This window comes from Copadichromis virginalis, linkage group LG12, assembly GCF_057382275.1.
Source record: "Copadichromis virginalis isolate Kocher_CV1m ecotype Utaka linkage group LG12, C_Virginalis_male_GT1.1, whole genome shotgun sequence".
Taxonomy (NCBI): domain Eukaryota; kingdom Metazoa; phylum Chordata; class Actinopteri; order Cichliformes; family Cichlidae; genus Copadichromis; species Copadichromis virginalis.
In genome coordinates, this window is record NC_140629.1 from 5972905 (window position 1) to 5992260 (window position 19356).

A 19356-nucleotide genomic window follows, 5' to 3' on the forward strand; every position below is an offset into this window, starting at 1 on the left:
TCCATTCTGCTAATGTGTTTTCTCTGATTGCTTTGTCTATTGGTTGACTGGTGATCGGCAGTGGGAACGGCCTGCCATGAATGATTTCAAATGGAGTTAGTTTATGGGAGCCTTGCGTTAAGCGCATCCACATTTTCACTAAACCCAAACATTCAGGCCACGGCCTTCCTGTTTCTGCCATGCATTTCCTGAGCCTTTGTTTTATAGTGCCGTTAGTTCTCTCTACAAGGCCTGCGCTCTGAGGGTGATAAGCACAGTGGTGTTTTATGCTGAAACCGAGTGCTTCAGAGACCTTAGTGATGACATCATTTACAAAATGAGTGCCGTTGTCTGATCGTATCAAAGCTGGGATGCCATATGTGGGTATGAAGTGATTGCACAGGCACTTTGCTACTGAAATTGCATCTGCCTTTTTCACTGGATAGATTTCCGGCCATTTTGAGAACACGTCTATTACCACTAGGGCGTATTTTTACCCTTGGCATTCGCTTAGCTCAATAAAATCCATATGAATTGTGTGAAAAGGATAAGGTGGAGTGGGAAAACGGCCTCTTTTTGGTCGCAGATTACCTTGAGCATTATATTTTTGACACGTCATGCACGTTCTGTCAAATTGTTTTGCTGAAGATTCAAAATTTATAGTGTAGAAATGAGAGTTGACAATACAGGGCATTCCCCCCCGATGACAAATGCGTACAGCCATGAGTCACTAATGCCGCCATTTTGTGGAGGAATTTTTGGCAACACTGGCTTGCCATAACACATCATTAAGTCGTTTGTCAGAACTGCACCGTGTTTTAGCCATTTTGCCTGCTCTGCTGTGCTTGCTGCTTTTTGTTCATTTTGCAACACATCCAGTGGAATCTGATGTGTGTTTACTGCCATCAATGCGATGTTTGCCGTTTGTGCCGCCTGTTTTGCTGCTCTGTCAGCAAAATTGTTGCCTGTAGTAATGAAAGAGTCAGTAGGCGTTGTAAGAGGTTGGCATGGTGAACCGGTTTTCCAGTTGGTGTAATCATTCCTCTGTTATGCCAAATTTTTTGCAAAATGATGCACAGCAGAGAAAACATACTGGCTGTCTGTATGTATGTTTATTAGTTTGTCTTTGTGTATTTAGCTTTCGCGTATCACAGCTATCAGCTCAGCGCTCTGTGCAGAACATGAAGAAGAAAATGGTTTTGCTTCTATTATTTTACTATCTGTGGTTACTGCGTAACCTACACAATTTCGGCCTGTGCTGTAAGGTCAAATGCTAATACCAGAAAAGAATGGCATGACTGCTATCTTAAGTTTTGTCAGAGCGTCTCTACCTAGCAAAGTTACTGGACACGACGGGTCATATGCATTTAATAAAGCACCTGCGGCCACTTGCTGTATGTACTAGTTCTAAAGGGGCAGTTAATTGTTGTACAGTTGTGTGGCCTGCAGCTGACTTTACAACTAATTTGTCCTTTGAAAACTGTAAGTTTAAGTGGCTGCCTCAAAACTGTTTTGGATTATTTCTCTGTGGCCTACTCCTACAATCTCGTGGGAAGTGACTTTCCTCTCCACGGTTCTAGCAGGCGTTGTCTCTATGTTATCTGCTGTTTCTGCGTGGCTGTCTGCAGCCTTGGTGTTTGTGACTTTGCTCGCCTCTCTGTTCCTGATAGCCACCTGCGGATTAGTGTTTTAGTCTGTTGTCAACACATCAGCCTTATTTTTAAGTTACAGAATGCTTCTTCTCCTTTTTTTTTTTTTTTTTTTTTTTTTTTTGTTTGGGAGAATAGATGCAACTCTACATTTTCACTTAAGGCATTTTTAGGTAATTTCTAGTTCTTCAAACAATTCATGGATCTCACACATTTCAAACTTTCAAGTTAGGGTTGTTTCCCATTTATACAAATATATATATATTTAACTTTGCATTCCTCACAGCTCATAGCTCACAGCTCTAAACCTAGGCATTTTTCAATCATATGCCTAATCACTATGTGTCACTGTGATTCTCAAGTATTGTCACAAGTTTGTTTAAATTCGTTTCCAAAACCAACAAAATAATCAAACAAAAACAAAAAACATAAACGTGTCAGGACACAAAAGAAAAAGAAAAAAAAAATGCTGCCATCCGAACAAGGCAGAAGTCTGCATATGTTGGCTTTTAATAGCATGCAGCTTGTAACATGGTAGACTAATGTGCCTGTGTTAATTCAGCTCCATATTATTGTGTGAAGTTGCACTGGGTTGGGAGTGGTTTTGTGTGTGTCACATTTTTGGTGAGCCAATGGCTGGAATGAGGTTGGACTAATTAGAGGCAGGTGTACTTGATTGCACTGATACACTGGTCTACTTATAGCCCACACTACAAACACTGCTGTTTTGTTTTGTCTCTCTGTGCAGGTATGTAATGTGATGAAATCAGATATGATTGGGATGGATGGGTTTTGCGCTATGAATTTTATATTAAGTGTGTCGTTTTGTCTCTCTGTGCAGTCCAGGGCCTATTATATGCCACAGCCTAAAGGCAGCTGGGTTGCAGAGGCTTGAGTGACCACTGACTATATGCTTGCAGGGTGGTGGGTCTCCAAGGACAACTTCTAACCCTGTTAAAGGCAACATGTGGAGTGCAACTTGGCCGTGTGGCATAGCTGGCTCTGGCCTTGGGACTGTGTGTTTTTATACAATTCTTAAGTGGGACACTGGACTGTTTTATCTTTTATCTCTTGATATATTTTTCGTCAATAAATTATCTTTTAGAATTTTATTGACTGTCATCTTTTTGCCCATGACTGAGACGGTTGGTCAGACCTATAGTCTTTCTTTGGGTGTGTTACAGCAGCTTCTGCTCTAAAAGAAACAAATGAATAAAAAGAAAAGAAAATGTGGAACATGCTCATCAGCTTAGCAGTGTCTACATATTTAATTCAGCTTCTCAATCCTGTAGTTTTAGCTGTTGTCTACAGGGTTTTGCTTATTGGTTGTTATTATAGGTGTGCTCTATATCTCAGCAATGTGTCATTCTAGAATGATAAGTTTCAAGCTGGTCAAGTGCCTCTATGCACTTCATTAGTTTAGTTATTCTCCGTATTGTCTTCATCTCACATGTCATTACACTGAGTTTCAGCAAACCTTAAGCTTGATGCAGACTACTGCTTAACAATTATCCACCTCACATCATAACCGATTAAGGTGCCTCTTCATATTAATATTATGTCATTGTTAATATTATCCTCTTTGTCTTATATAACAGCAATAGCATATTATAATATTTTATTAGTGTGTACCACTATACTACTACTGAGCCAATTTGTTAGTTAGGATCATCTTATTCAGCAAACAGATCATTTAGAATTCATCCAATCTGCGGTCACATTTGTTCTCTCTGTTGCATGGCGGACCAGGCAGTTCTATTATAATATATTATTTATATTTTATTTTGTATCCATCAAGGGCTTCAGATGACCTGCAGAATCATCCTTTTCCCAGGGTGGAGACAGTTACCTTTTCACACACTGTCCTTGGCTGAACAGTGACACAGCCTTAATATACTTTATTGATGTTATTAAAATATTTTCGTGTGAATTATTTGCTTTATATTCATTTTATACATGCTGGGCATGGTCATCATGCCAACTGTGTTTCATTGTTAATATCACTTTACAGGTTGTTATCCTTGCTATTATTAATTTCAAATACTCTAAAGATAATTTCTACTGTAACTTTCCCTTTGTTCATCTTTATTTCGTACTTTTTATATTTATATCTACTCAGTGGGGTCTGTTTTCAACCCTTTTAAACTACTTCAAACTACTGTGATCTCTAGTTTTCACTTAATAAGGGATTATTATGTTCTTCCTGATATGGGTGTTGCTGCAGATGCGGCTGCAGGAGTGAGTGATGGTTTACTAAAAGGATTGTGGGAACAGCACAGTGTCTCGTCTTCTGGTTTTACTAAACTGGCAGTTGAGTTCTGTTCTTCTGACTGTTTATATTTTGTTTTCTTAAATCTCTCAGTTTACAGACACTGTTTTTGTCCGGCGTCTGGACTTTTCTTTTCTCACCACTGCTCGTCAGCAGGAGTGAGTTTTAATTTCACTTGCTTGATTACCCATCTTATTTATGTATTTACTTATTTTTGTTTAAGTAATATATACACAATACAGCTGCTATCACCTTCGCTGGTATTAGAGACGAGAGTGGTTGCTCACACGCCCTTCTACTTTCGGACTATTTCCAAAAGCGGTGTGAACTTTACGAGACGGAACTCGACCGTTCTCTCAACTCACCAGCACGTCAGTGAACAGCAGTAAAAGAAAAACACAGTAGGAGCAGCTCAGTCTCTTATTGGACCGTGAAAATTCAGCTTGCTCCATTAATTAAAACAATACACACACACACACACACACATTCACATTCACAGCTTCGACGCGCGCGCGACCAGAACCCTTATGATAAGGGGAGCTCCCAGAGCTACTTACTCCCTAGACCCAGTCTAGACCCAGCTGGGGGAGCTACCCAGAGCTCCAAAGCTACCAGTCGACGAGCTCCCAGAGCTACCAGTCGACGAGCTACGCTACCAGTCGACGAGCTCCCAGAGCTACCAGTCGACGAGCTACTTCCGCTATTTTAAATTCCCTGAATTCAAAATGCGCTTTTACGCAAGATTGTGTCAGTGTGTCTGTATCTACCTGGTCAGTGTTGCCGGGTCTGGTCCACCTCGATCGGGTCCCACCACCGTGGGTCGCTTTCTAAGACGTTGGCCAAGACCCGAATTTAAACGCTCTTGGACTTTTATCACACACCTGGTGTGTGAGCTGTCGACAGACGAACAACGTGGACTGGTCACGGAGATGGGACACGATGGAGGCGCTCCGGCTGTCGAAGGACCAAGAAATGTTGGGGGAAAACTCTGTAAAAAACCCAGGAGAAATAAAGACACAATGAGACAAAGTTACTTTCTTTATCAAAGGTGTACACGGGTGAGCTGCTAAGAACAACTCACACGTATACAGAGGCTGGGCACTTTTTATAGGAAAGACAGTGAGAACAGGATAAGAAAATACAAAACAGATAAAATAAACAACTCCATATGTGGCGCTAGTCTCGTCAGCAGAGAGCTGGGAGAAAGCTGTGAGAGATAAAACAATCTAAAACAATATGTCCCAAAACAGTATGTCTTTGCTGAGAAAGTCTAAAAAGATAATTCTAAACTAATCTAACCATAGACAAAAGGGCATGCTTGCACATTTAAAAGAAGGTAAAGAAACATAGAATCATTTTTCCTGTAACGCTAATAAAGGTGGTGTTATCAGGGTGTTTCGGGAGAGAATATATTAGCTAAGAAAATTGACCACAGCATCATCTGTGCTTGGGTGAAGCTGAAAGGAGCGCTAAATGAGAGATGACTGCTGACACTAACCTATAGTGGAAATCCCTCCACCACCAAACACCATCGCAGCCATCATCATGCATTACAAACTCTGCTCTATTGTAAAGCGATTCCTCTACAATGAAGCAGTTTTTCTACTCTTGGCTCTGCGTGATGCCATTGAGAATAGATATGCTTTACATGGTCATCTCAGGCACATGGCCCTGGTCGTGAGGAAAGCAGCTCCATCAGTCTTTTGTTTTTAAGAAGCAGCCAATCAGAGGGAAGTTAGAAAGCAATGGTAGCTAAAAATGAGTATCAGCCAATATTAGCCAGAGACAATGACAGTGAAACATGATTATTTTTAAAAAGTGTTGTCATGCTATAACTACACATAACAAATATTTATGTTTCATGTTCTCATTAAATTTATTTCATTAAATCACCAAACACTGGTGTCGATGCTGGTCTTAAAATCCTATACTGGTCAGGCTCTAAAAATGAGCTGAGGGTTTTGCACAAATGAGTCTTTTTGAACTGTGAATCATGCAGTTCTGCTCCATTGTCCAAGAATAAAAACATAGAGCTGGAAGAGGCACCAAATGTTTGTAAGTTGAATGAAAATGATCCGCATGCTCTATGTATTGGCATCAAATATTAACCGCTGTTATCGGCAGCTTTCAAGTAACAAAGATAGCCGCACCTCTAGTGTGTGTGTGTGTGTGTGTGTGTGTGTGTGTGTGTTTAAGCCTTATTACTTTCCTTCATCTGGACTGCGGGCTCAGGCCCTCACAGCCCACACACACACACACACACACCCACCCCCCTTAGTCCATCTTCTTTAGTTCTCGGCCTCTATCTTCAGTCCTCGTTCCAGTCACTGCCATATCTCTATTAACCCCCCCACACTCTTCTCAAACACACACACACACACACACACACCAGCAGTCGACAGGATTATCTAGGCTTATTCCCGAAGGCTGGACACCCAAACTCCAAACCCCCACCCCAAACTGCAGAGCACATCATTTAGCTATTGCTGCAGTGCATCAGTTTTTCTTATTGTAGATTGTAAATGCCCCCCCCCCCCCCCCCCCCTTCTCATCTTGATGCCCTGAAACGATCCATGCATCTCTGTGGACTATTTTCCAGACAGCTGTCCCATTCACCATGCAACATTCATAGCTCAGCTCCACTCAGTCACGATTTTTTGCTTGATCCAACCTTCTCCTCTTTGCTCCTTATACGTTTGTCCTTTCCTCTACCTCACCCACTATATTACTCCTTCCCTCCTCAGTCCCTGTTCACCTGCTTTGTTGTGCCTTTTTCCCCATTCCTCTCCCTTCTCCAAGCATCTGTTTTCTTTCCTCCTTGCTCCCTTTCCTACCCGCCCAATCCCCACTTAGTCTCTCTTCTGCACATTCCCACTGTTCTCCCCTTCTTCCCCTTTCTTCCTTCTCTCCTCGCTTCTCCTGAGCTTCTGTTGCTACGCAATTTCCTTGTGAAATATCTGTCAGATGTAGAGTGGTGTAGTGCGTCGGGAATTGACTGTAAGGTGGAATTTGCGGTGAAAGCACGACATCGCCCTGACAACTTAAGCTTATATTTCAGACTTTCAGGCGCAGGTGAGCAACTTAAACTGCCAAATAAGAAATGGGAAATGTTGCCGTTCGCACGCAAACACATACACACACGTTTTCTCTGTGGGACCTGGACTCCTCGCTCTCTTTACCTTTATTTCTTCCTCTCTTCACCAATTTCTTTCCCTCCATCTCTTCCTCTCTGGCAGCCTCTTGCTTGAGTTTTTGGTTTCGTTTGTGTCTGGGTGAGGACGTGACTTGACTGTGTAAAGAAAGCAGGCACTTAAGGTGATGCTGATACGCACTCCAATCTCAGAAATACACGCGCGCACACACACGCCCCTCCACTCTGAAACACTTGATCATCTGACGCTATTTTTGCAAAACATAAACTTACACGAGGCGCGTGCAGGGCTTAGCCACTAATTACATTTTTTTTGCATTTTTAGCCAGTGGCTGTGGAATTAGAATAGAATAGAATAGAATTCAACTTTATTGTCATTGCACATGCACAGGTACAGGGCAACGAAATGCAGTTTGCATCCATCCAGAAGTGCTTTAGTGATATAGATATATTACAATATATATTAGCAATAATATAGATATGTGAGTATATTACAGAAATGGGTCTATTATGGTATGTTATAATGTACACGGTATGAAGTATGTTGTGAATATTCTATAACTATAAGTATGTACAGGCTGTAGTGAGTACAAGCTATGTACAGGATATGAACAGGATATAAATATGAAAAACTATACAGAATATGAAATAAATAACTTTACAGAATCTGGGATATACAGCTATACAGAAATGGGAACTATGCAAGTTGTAAACAGTTGTAGGATTAAAGATTATCGAATGTACAGAATGATTATTTACACAGAGCTATACAGTAGTGACACAGAGCTATACAGTAGAATTATGGGAATTAGGTAAGTATGAGAAGGATCCCGATTTACAAACTACTCCAAGCTATGGTGTCCAGTTTGGCTTTCTAATTCCTGCCTTGAGCACATTACCTCAGAATATTATGCATCGCCTAAATGCTGCGTTATGCTCCAATGCGCACTGAAATGCAGCATGTTCATTTTTGTTTTGCCGTTTCTGGCCCAACTGTCTCCAGTGAACCTTGAATGAGCCGATTTGTTAGTGGCGATGGAGAGGTGGTTTCCATGGCAACTTTCGTACCATCTTCGTGTACTTTTTCATTTCTACATATTGTCTGCATCAGTAGCTTAAAGCAGTTTTGGCTCGTGTGCTACGTTTTGTGTCTGTGGCGCAGATTTGACAGGTGGTGAGAGGAGACTGAAAGAGGGTGGAAGAAAGCAAGCAGAGAAACAGGAAGGAGACGCAGGGATAGAAAACAAACGTGCTCAACAGCACACTTCTCTGTATCAATTTTTTCCCCATTTGTAGCCAATGTAATGGCACAGTCAACACATGCATCTGCGGGATGCAGCTGGTGGCTTGTCATACTCCACAGCAGATCTTTATGGGCGACGGAGCTGACCGGCACGACAGGCACCAAAAATGTGTTAACATTAGCTGGGAATTGAAAGCAGCAGTGACAAACTCTGACATGTTTCAAGGGAACCCATTCTGCTTTTTCATTATTTGCTGTCTTGTATATACTGTACAGTTACAGTACAATAGTCAGTTCTCATATTTATTTACATGAGAAAACCTTGAAAGAAATGTAACTGCTCTGAATTGTCAGTTTCTGTCATATGATTCTGCATCCAACCCTAGGTATTACTGTACGTCTCTATTAAATATCCCTGCAGTCTTACTGTTCTCTAATTTAAACCCAAAACATAAAAAGCAGTGCCAAACTAACAAATTACCTGCTCTCAAAACGCAATCAATTTTTTTCTAAAAACAAGGCTAATTTAAGAACTTAATTGAAACATCAGTCATCTAAATAAAACTTGTATGGCTTCTGTGCAAGACTACCACATTAATTAACCCTATTTAAGATATTAAGAATGGAGTTTGACATGAGCTATATGTGTCTGCAGCGCGGTCATTGTTGTAGTTTCTAACATTAATGTGAACATGACACAATGATTCAATGTTTAAGCAGTAATGTGGCACTAATTACAGAAAAGTTCTAATATAGACCCCAATTCTTTTGATATTACTATTAGAGCCTACATTCAATTCTGGACTTTGAAATGGTTTGTTACAGCCATGTATTCACATTTGTCATAATTAATAGAAAATGTAATGTAGCTCATTGTGTTATTATTTCCAAATAAAAGCACCTAGGTACATAACTTTAAACTTTTACAAGGCGTCAAGTATCCAAACCTAGTTGTATCTCTAACTACCTCATGTTTCTGTGTAGTCTCTGACAACTGTGTCTAAACATTGTTCGATACTAATTTTGAAAGCCATTTGTTCAACAGGAACTTGTTATGAAAGACTGATTCATACTCTGCGCAACTTGGAAAGTGACAAGTTTCACCAATATGTTTTTCATCTAAAGGGAAATAACATCTCCAACCGACAGAAACTCTAATATAAACTAACACCTCCACCTGAGGGCTTAAAACACTATTGCATTAGCAGGAGGGACATTGGAAACAAACAGCCATTGCATTACCGCTGTCGATCCACTGAGAGGCCAGATAGCTGCGAGGCACATTCTTGAGTAAGCCATAGAAAACCTAATACAACTGTGGCTCAGTAGTGAGAAGTCTATCGGCTTTGTGTCTGTGTCCAAAGTTCAGTGGCTGAAACCAGAGATATGGAGCGTTTCTGCTGGCCTTCGTTAAAAGAGTACTTGGACATTCTGGACAGTTGGTGTCAGTTCATCTGCAGGTTTTCGGTACCGGTGATGATGTGTCCTCTTTGGACAAAAAGCCCGCAGCAGGACTCTGCTGGCCTGTCAGCACCAGGAAGACCGGATACTCTCTTGTCACTGCAGAAACAGCTTGCTGCAAAGAGTGCTTTTGTGCTAAATGGTAGGAAACAAGCTTTCATGGACCCAACTCTTGGTCTTGGTGGAACAGAACCCCCTGCAGTGAAATGGCACACTGCAGCCAGAGGAAGGGAGTGACAAAGAGGTCTACACATTTGCCTTGTGCCTTTAGCTATATGTTTTCTCCTGTGGTCCACTCTTTCACCAGCTCCCCCTCCCCTTCTCTTTATCCACATCATCATGCCAGTATATCTTTTTGCTCCAAAACTGATGGGTAGCTGTCTAAAAGATGGGCCAGTTGCCACCTTCTGCTTTCTTTGTCATCATCCAACAAACTAAGGCCAACCACCATGTGGGTATGCTAATGTGTGCTGCCCTGGGGCTGCCCGCAGAGATGCCAATCTGCAGCGGGAGCCAACTGGCTATGAGAGGAGAAAATGATGCTTTGACTCCTGGACCCTGTCAGTCTGAAGGGGTGACTGGAGGGTGAACTGCCGTGGCAGACCATCAGCGTGCTCTGTTTTGGCCCCTCTCTGCTTCAGGTCTGCTGGGAGGGAATGTGATCCTACATCACATGTTTTCCCTCTGGCATAGGATGAGTACACTAGTGTATTTTGAACCAGCTGAACCAGACATGGGTCAAATTGATTTTGCAAAAGAGTGTTTGTTTTCAGTGTGACCTACGTGGAGGAGCTGATTTTCACTGTGGTTTGCCACAACAGTCGATTGCATGTACTTTTGTGCGATTTATACGCTGCATTTACATGCATCTCATATTGGTGCCTAATTACATTCACACCTGACATTAAGATGCATCTTGAGCATACAAATGGGATTTCCACTTCTCTAACATTCACTACATGTCCATGTAATATTTCACCTTCACTGGAAAGGAAGCATCTACTGTATTAGTCCCCACAGATACTGCCATCCATTCCTACCAAGTAGTAATTATTTCTAGTTTGTAGGACATCGCAGTTGAGCCCAGCAATTTAAGACACCTTAATTGTTGCTCCTCCTACTTTGGACTGGATAGATGTCAGCATGGTTACTTTGCTACCTTGTGCAGCATCAAGCAACACCTCTCTATCAAAGGTCTGATCTTAGTCGAGCAGATCTCCTGCAGTAATATGATGAAGATTGGGGAAGGAGGTGACGACCATCAAATTTTTGCTACAGCAGCTTCTCTGTGTGATCAGAAACATGGGCCCACTGACCACCTTTAACCTCCTAAGAACTCTTCCACGCCATGCATTTTTAATTTCTCTTTGATATTTGGGCTGATTGGGACCCGATGAATGTAAAAACAAAGAATAACCAGATTTTTTTTTTTTTTACCTTATTTCTGTTTCTAAGAAAAATGAGAGCCACATATGAGGATATTCATTTAAAATTTAAATAGAACAGTAGCAGTATAATGTCCTCGTAAAAGGATATCAGGCCCTTGTAGAGCAAAATTGAGTATTTTGGTCTAAATAACCCAAAATGTGATGTCCACATATGTGGACACCAGGTCCTAGGAGGTTAAAGCAGGCCTCCTCTAATTGACGGCCGGTCTAATTCTTACTATCAATCATGTTTTGAAAAACTGACACAGTGTGTAAACTCCATCCATCTGGTGCTCCTCCAAGCAACAACAATAACAACAAAGCGAAATTTTCAAACGCTGTACGACTGGAATTGCCTCTGCATAGCCTGCCAATTTCCTTGTTTTGTTTACACGGCTCCACCGTTTACCTTTTAGTTTTTAATGAACTCGAGAGAGTCGTGACCATTATTATGTTGGTGGCGTACCACTTTTAATGATGTGCTGTTTTAGCTGTCGCCGTGCTATGGCTCTGCCCTGCGGAAGTCTTCATTAGCACTGTAGCACTCTCCCATGTGCCTGCTTGTACTTATATAAGGAGGTATAAATATAAAGAGGACTGGCAGGGTTAAAGAGTGTAAGAGTGGAGACTCGACGACTTGAGGCTTCCCACTGCGGTGGTCTGATTTATGTATCCGGGAAGAGAAGGTCATCCTGTGGTCAGTCTAGCATTATGAGCTATTTCTCCGGACTTTTTTACTTTGTCTTCCACGTCCTCATGTTTCTCTGATGCTCAATCGGAGCTGTTTTACAATGAGAGTAACAGGAAAAAGCTGTTATGTGAAAATTACTTCAGTATGTTATAAGAGATGCTTTCTTTTTTCTTGCTGTTTTCTATTTTTCTGCCTGCCACTCTCTTTATCCCCCTCTGACTCTCTCCTATGAGTTGTAAAAAGTGATGGGGCATCATGTCATTCCTGTTCAGATGGAAGTGTTGCGTGCTCCTAGTGTATTGGAAATGGAGCAGTGAATAAATGGAGTGCTTACAGGATGCAGAAGGAGACCGTGTTCTTGATCTAGTCGGGGTTGGTCGATGAACATCGCTTTCATCACAAGGGCTTGATGTGTTTGTGTGCGTGTATGGAGCTGTTTGAAGAGGTATGTATCGAGTTCTGCCTGAATGCAGCAAACTGTCTGAGAGCAAGGCAAATTGCTCTGGAGAACCGAGTCGATGAGTGTGTGAATCGGAGAGAAGCGCCTTCATTATGCTCACATACATGTGCTGCGTGTGGATTCGTGTGTGCGTTGCTACCTTGCTCATCAGTTAATCCATTATCATTTACCGGCCTGTCACAGCCTGCGAAGGTAATAGTGTGAGCACTTGAACTGAATTAATGCTATAGCTCTGCACCGAGCGTCACTCAATCACTTCAACTTAACTTCATTTCTAACCCAGTTTTCATGCACCGCGGCCCCACAGAGCCCCCTCTCTCCACTGATAATTGAGCTCCACCTCGATTGGAGGAGTTGTCGCCATTGTCATCTACTTGGAAAAGTAACTCGCCTCTCCTCCCCTCTCACCTCATTTAGGGACGAGCTTGTTACTGACTGTGCCGTTCTGTGTTTGTGTGTGACAGTGTTTGTGTGTTTGCACGCACTGACTTCAGAGCAGAGCTCAGCGGGAGTCTTTTGTGTGGTGTAAAGCAGGGAAGTCAAACTCATTTTATCTTAAGTGGGCTGGACCAGTGAAACTCTCTTTTCTGTCAGTGAAAAGAAGTTTAACTACACATTTAATCCCTGAGATATCTTTATGTAGCAACAACATATTGTAATTTCAACAATATGTATCAGTTTTGTATCAGTTTAGTCTTTACTGGGCTGATTCAGGCCCCTGGGTCTTATGTTTGATACCCCTGGTATAACAGATAAAATTACTAGTAAGATGTCAAATGTTAGTCCAAATGTTGACCTACATTCACTTCCATCCCTGTGCAAAGTAAATATTTTCTTTCACCCTCTGGTCTCATCATTGACTTGAAAGCTGCACCTCACACCTTGCGCTATTTGTCAGATACTCCAGAAAGCAACAATATCATGCAGGGTGCTAAGAGGTCCAGTTAAGGAACTAATTAGTGAGGCCTGGTAGATGCTGCTAAGTTTAGTTACATTTGTTATGAAGGGGTAAAATGGCTATGGCTACCAAAAGCATTGTTGGTACTAGGCTGTAAGCACACTGAAGTGAGGTATATTAACAGGGCAGTCTACGGGGATCTACTCGCTGCAGCCTGCTACAAACAGACGTGTGCTACTATTGGAAACCGCACCGATGAGTGTTGTGAAATTGCAGTAAAATTGTAGGCTGTAAAAACAACAATAAAGAAAAACAAACAGAAAGAAGCAAAAACTAAAATTACAGCTTAGAGGAACTTTTTCGTTCCATTATCAGTTTGCCAAAAAAGATCAACACACACATTTTTGGAGATTATTGCAGATTAAAGTACATTGTGCTAGCATATGGTTAACATTTAAATACCGGACTTTGGCTTGTATTTACATGATCTTGTATTTAATCTGCTTTGCTAAAAGGTTTTGATACTTCTCTGTACTAGCAAGAGAAGTATAAAGTACTAGTGCTTAACTTTAGTTAGCTATATAGTTGAAAAATGGGGAAACTCAGAAGTCGATTTGCATGCTCTCCATGCTACACCTCAGGATTGAATCCATCATATTCAAATAATCTCTCCGTGTTTGCAGTCTATCACAGACTATAGGGCTGTGGGTTGCCCTGAGCCAAGGTCACGTCACACTGACACCTCATCTCCGTGTCCAAACTGTAATTCTGCCTAACAAACTGACAACAGCGGGCCAAAAGGCAAGCAGGAGATGACTGACGACAACAACACTTCAGTGTACAGTTGCCAACAGAACTTGACCTGGCTTGCACTAATTAGTAAAGACCTCGGGGACTTGGTGCTGACATTAAGCCCTATCTAAAAACTGCTGAGTAAAAGGGCCTGGCAGAGATACTTAACATCTCAACAGTGAGAAAATTCCACTAAGGCTAAAGGATTTAGTTTAAACGCTTAGTGAATTTCTCCCTCCATTTTCATCTCCTTTGTTGAACTGTGCACGTCTTTCATTTGTAAAACTCCAATTTCATAAGTCTCTTCGCTTGGGTGCCAGACCAAAACCCCAAGAATTTCAAGATGGAGGGAGTGTGGATTTGCAGATTATGTTACAGGAAAAGAAAGAGCCATAGTATGCACAGTTTTGGAGTGCAGAAAAAGCTTCCAAAGGTTTAACCTGGCTGACATTTTGTGTAAAGAGAATCTGCTTTGGAGATGAAATGTCTGTCAACAAGACTGCCTGCTTCATAGGTTCCAGTTTGCTGAGTGTGCACCCAGTAGGCCCAGAAATATGAGGCGCGTGAAGAATGTTGCTGAGTGTCTGGTTTGTAATCCCCACCCACCCCCTTTCTTGCGTAGCCCCTGAGAAAAAACAGTGATTCATGTTTTAGCGCGTGATTACAACTCGGGGGGTAGTCTGCTCCTCACTCTGCTTCATTTTTGAAAGTAACTTCTGGAGCAGCACCTCCAGTAGCGATCTCCCAGTCTGGCAGTTCCTCCCACACGCCCTCTGGTCGAGTGATCTCACGGGGAAGCGTCTCGGGGAAGAAAACCCCGCTTTTTGAGTGTTAACTACTATGTTGCTGTGTTTGAAATCTGGCAGTCAGAGCACTCTGGCTTCCGCTCTCTGCAAATTATGAGTGTGAGATGTGGATTTAGAAGCACAAATGTCAGTTTATGTGTTTATCTTGTACTTCTTGAGCACAAAAATGATACTCTCCTCTATTTTTAGTCTCCTACTAAAAAAGTGAGTCAATAAAAAGAGGGTACATTACCGTAAGATGCCTTTTTATGGGTTTTGACTGCTGATTTTATATGTGGGCCCAAGTCACATTAGAAAAGGAAAGAAATCTTTTTCTACATTTCAAGAATGTACCAAGAGCCTCGTGAACCTGCGCGCATTAATCAAACGGGGTTACTGTGCATCCCAGCTCCTATAATACGGAGCTTTTCAGATCGAACCTTGGAATTACTGGCCTCAGAGCACATGGGAAGAAGCAGCGGGTTATATATCCTTTCATTTGGACCTGAGGGATAGAAGAAGGATTTAAAATTGTATGTGCACTCCTGTTGAGGATAGGAAGGAAGCTGTGTTTCTGTAAAAGCTGATTTTAAAGCTTCAGTTAGCTTGTGATCTGGGCTGCAGAAGTCTGTTAAAGCCTGCGTGGGTAAAAGCTGTTTGCGCCCCCTGTATTAAAACACTGTCGCATTAGTTCTAGCTTTGTTTAGATTAGATGAGGTGGAGTGCTTCCTTTGCAGAATATAGCTGGTTCTTCAAAACTGGAAAGAAGTGTTTCGGTCAAGTCATCAAAATCTGTTGGGTGTGTTCCCTCTCTATGTGACCTGCCCCCTCCAGTAAGATGAGCAGATCAGTGTGTCTATTCACCCGCTGAATCAGAAAAGTGTCATTTTGGTCCCCTGTAAGTCATTTGTTAGTGCGAAATAAGAAAAACCTTGGATGAATACATTTGATTTGATGCGATCCGACACCTCGGCCTCTCCCTGTGCCTGCTCTGTCTAATAGCTGATAATATAATTACATTTCCATCAGAGGGAGGCCTAATGATCGACTGTGCTGGAATGTCTTATGTGCTAGCGAGATAAACCTCCCTCTCAAATACCCTGGGTTTGGTGAGGGCTGTCGGATCAATAACCTCTCCTTCTTCTGTTCTCCTCATTTATAATTCTGAAGTGTTTTCAATGGTAATGCTTTAGTATTGCTAAGTGGAAATTTACTAGGCGCTGCTCCAGCTTTTCTTCATAAAGGAGTTGTAGGCTGTTTAAAACCACATAGACACAGTGGGTTTCAGCTCCTAACACGGTTTTGCATAGTTTTGTCCTCAGGAACATTTTCGAAAGTTTGCAGAAAGAACTGCGGTCCAAGTTTTGTGTCATTTTGTGTCAAGGTTGTGTGCTCTCACCAGAGGTGTTGTGCATTATGGCAAACCCAAGCGTCTTTTCCTGTTTTGCTGCGCCAAAGTACATTTCTTACGGACAGAGTTAGACCTCAGCACCTTCACACAGCCTAACTAGCCTATCTTTCTGGCTACCGATTCTAACCAGTGTGTTTGTTTCTCTGTATTTCCCTGCAGGCTTTGAGCTGCTGTATCAGCCAGAGGTGGTGAGGCTCTACCTCTCTCTGCTGACGGAGAGCCAGAACTATAACACCCTAGAGGCAGCTGCTGGGGCTCTGCAAAACCTCAGCGCTGGACAGTGGACTGTGAGTACTGGGTTGGGGTGTTACCGTATCCCGTTGGCTTTTTTTCTTCCTCATTTATATTTTTACTGCTTCTGTCCTCATCTTTAACCTTGTACATGTCCTGCAATGGTAGCAAAAAGACCAAGTCTGCTCTCCCTCCCTGGGAGACAAACACTGTTCTTTTGTTGATGCTGGTGGTGTATAACGGCTGTGCCATGGCTGCAGGTTTCTTGTAATAATAAGATGGATCTGTTACTCCCCACTTGTCATACACAATGTCAGGCTATGACTGCTGACAGTTGAAGTGAAGAACACTGATTAACTCTTCATCATGGCGCCTGTTAGTAGGTGGGATATATCAGGGGGAAAGTGAACATTTTATCCAGTTTTGTTTTATAAAGTTTGACAAGGGTTAAATTATGATGGCTAGACGACTCGATCAGAGCATCTCCATAACTGCAGCACTTGTCGGGTGTTCAAGGAAGGAACAGTGGGGAACCAGCAACAGGGTCACGGGCAGCCATGGGAGCCTCCACCTCACAGCTTACAGGACTTCAATGATCTGTTGCTAACATCTTGGTGCCGGACACTCTCCAAGAGTTTAGTTGAGTCCATATCTCGATGGGTCACGGCTGTTTTGGCAGCAAAAGGAGAACCAACAGGATATTAGTCATACTGTTATGCCTGAATGGTGTGTATGGATTCTTGTGAAGTCCTTGGTGTCACGTTTAAATACACAGAGTGCCATTTTTCAACAGAGGGCAACTTTGAACCCTAACCACAACACAAGCAAAGTAGTTGACACGCTGGGATGAGAATGTGTTGACTGCCTTCTGAGGGCCAAAGTATGTGTGTGGAAACTAAAGCTCGCTCTAGGTAGCTCATGCACAATGTGTTGCTGGCTGGTTGCACTTGGATCAAGAAAGGTGAAAACAGCAATGTTAATGCTAATGCTATAAATAGTGTTGTTAGTATATGGCTGTTTCTGTGATGGAGATTGAAGCTAAATTAAGTGTAGATACATTTAGAATGGGATCCAACAATTTAAGTAGCTCTAAATCAACATGACAGCAGCACAAGACAGGGTGGGTAATGATAACCATCAAGGTGGAATAATATTAGATAAGTGTTGTATCTGTTATCCAGCACTCTCATCTCTCGTAGGTTTTTGCTTCTGATGATGGATTAGATGAGAAGCTGTGCAGTCAGGTCTACACATTTATTCCAGTTAGAGCATCTGTGGAGCTGCTGTCTGGCTTGCAGGCAAGTAGTGAATTATCAACAGGGATGGCTGGTAGTCAGCTGCCAGTTTACGCGCAGCACCTCGGGCAAGAGCGGTCACTTATGTTTTCCAGCAGATGGGCTGTATTCAGCCCACGGCAGCATTATCGCAAAAGCTCTTCTCTTAACACCCAAGTGTCAGACTGTAGATACATCTTTCAGTCCTCAGATTTCATCAGCAGCAAAAAGCCCTCAGAGACGTGAGGAAAATCACCTGAAATCTTGATTGATCCTTTTTTTCCCTCGTTTCGTTAGATCAGATTCAGCTCTGAGTTTCTCATTGAATGTTTTTAATAATTCAGATGTAGTGTTTTTTAGCTAAGGTGAGTATTTGGAGGTGGAAAAACTCTTTCCTGTTAGATGTTTTCCCTAGTAAGCATGATCAGAACGCCTGAGCAGGCTAACAGTAACCTGTGGAGCTGCTAACACACCAGACTGTCACATCTGGGAGCTGGACAAAGAGTGTCCTGCTCTCTGAGGATATCAGAGCTTCTGCTTGAAATCCTCCTCATTCTTTGCTTCTGCTTAGTACCACAGGGGAGATTTCCCTTATTTCCAAGGCTTACTACTGCCACCTGGTGGCTCAGCTTTGACTGTCCTCTGCTTAATTACATCTCTTGGGTTATCAGCACTCCGAAGAAGAAACCCTTTTATGTCAAGCTTAGTGTTTCATGTTACAAAAAAATGAGAAGTAAAATCTACTGATGTTTAAATTAAGACAAATTATATCACATGTCCATTCAGAGCCCCACTGTGTGATGTTGTGAATTACTTATGCCTAAGGAGCAGTGATGAGCTGCCTTGTAGTTACAGAACGACTTTCTGAGTGTGCATGGCCATGCACGGGTGGAGAATATTGCAGAAGTGTCTTCGCCCTCTGTGCTGGTGTCACAGAGATCCACTAGGCTCCTCAGTGGGACTTACCTCGGGGCCTCAAATGAAAGGATGTGCACTGATATTAGGGCTGATTCAAGTACTTATATAAAATTCTAAAGAATATAAAAAGCACTCACAGCATGCCCTTCTTTTGCCCTTCAGTGGTCCAGCTACATCCGAGCCACAGTGCGGAAGGAGAAAGGTCTTCCCATCCTGGTGGAGCTGCTGCGCTCTGACTCTGACAAGGTGGTCCGAGCTGTGGCCATCGCTCTGCGCAACCTGTCCATTGACCGCCGCAACAAGGATCTAATCGGTACAAACAATTAGCAAAGCCACACAGTTGTTGTTGTTGATGTTATTTTGGATGGCTACTGCAGTAATACCAATGAAGGTTTGCTATTATTCTGTGAACGATTTGAACCACATTGTTTAAAAGGCTAACAAGTCTTTTCATAAAATAATTCTAACATGCATGTTCTGACCACTAGTTGGTGGGAATGCAGTTATGATTCTATGCCTCCAATTTTTCCCTTTGTTGATATAGTTTCCTTATGATAAGCCTTCAAAGTCCATCCATTGCATCTCATCGTATACGCCGTTCATCTTGCTACTTTAAGTTGATGGGAAAGCATTTTTACATGAAAGGATTGTAGACTTTGTTTCATAAGTCTGGAATCACATTAGAAAGGGTGTCATTTTATTTACGGGCACATAGAA

At 42.2% G+C, this 19356-nt stretch overlaps 1 protein-coding gene across 4 annotated transcripts in view; it reads left to right on the forward strand.

Moving 5' to 3' along the window:
* Positions 1-19356, forward strand: part of arvcfb (ARVCF delta catenin family member b) — a 274658-nt gene that overhangs the window by 240121 nt on the left and 15181 nt on the right. For all 4 annotated transcript variants that reach the window (XM_085474489.1, XM_085474492.1, XM_085474491.1 and 1 more), the window contains 2 exons: positions 16376-16503; positions 18802-18952. In XM_085474489.1, the coding sequence (XP_085330615.1) occupies positions 16376-16503; positions 18802-18952 (279 nt within the window). The remainder of the gene's footprint in view (positions 1-16375; positions 16504-18801; positions 18953-19356) is intronic.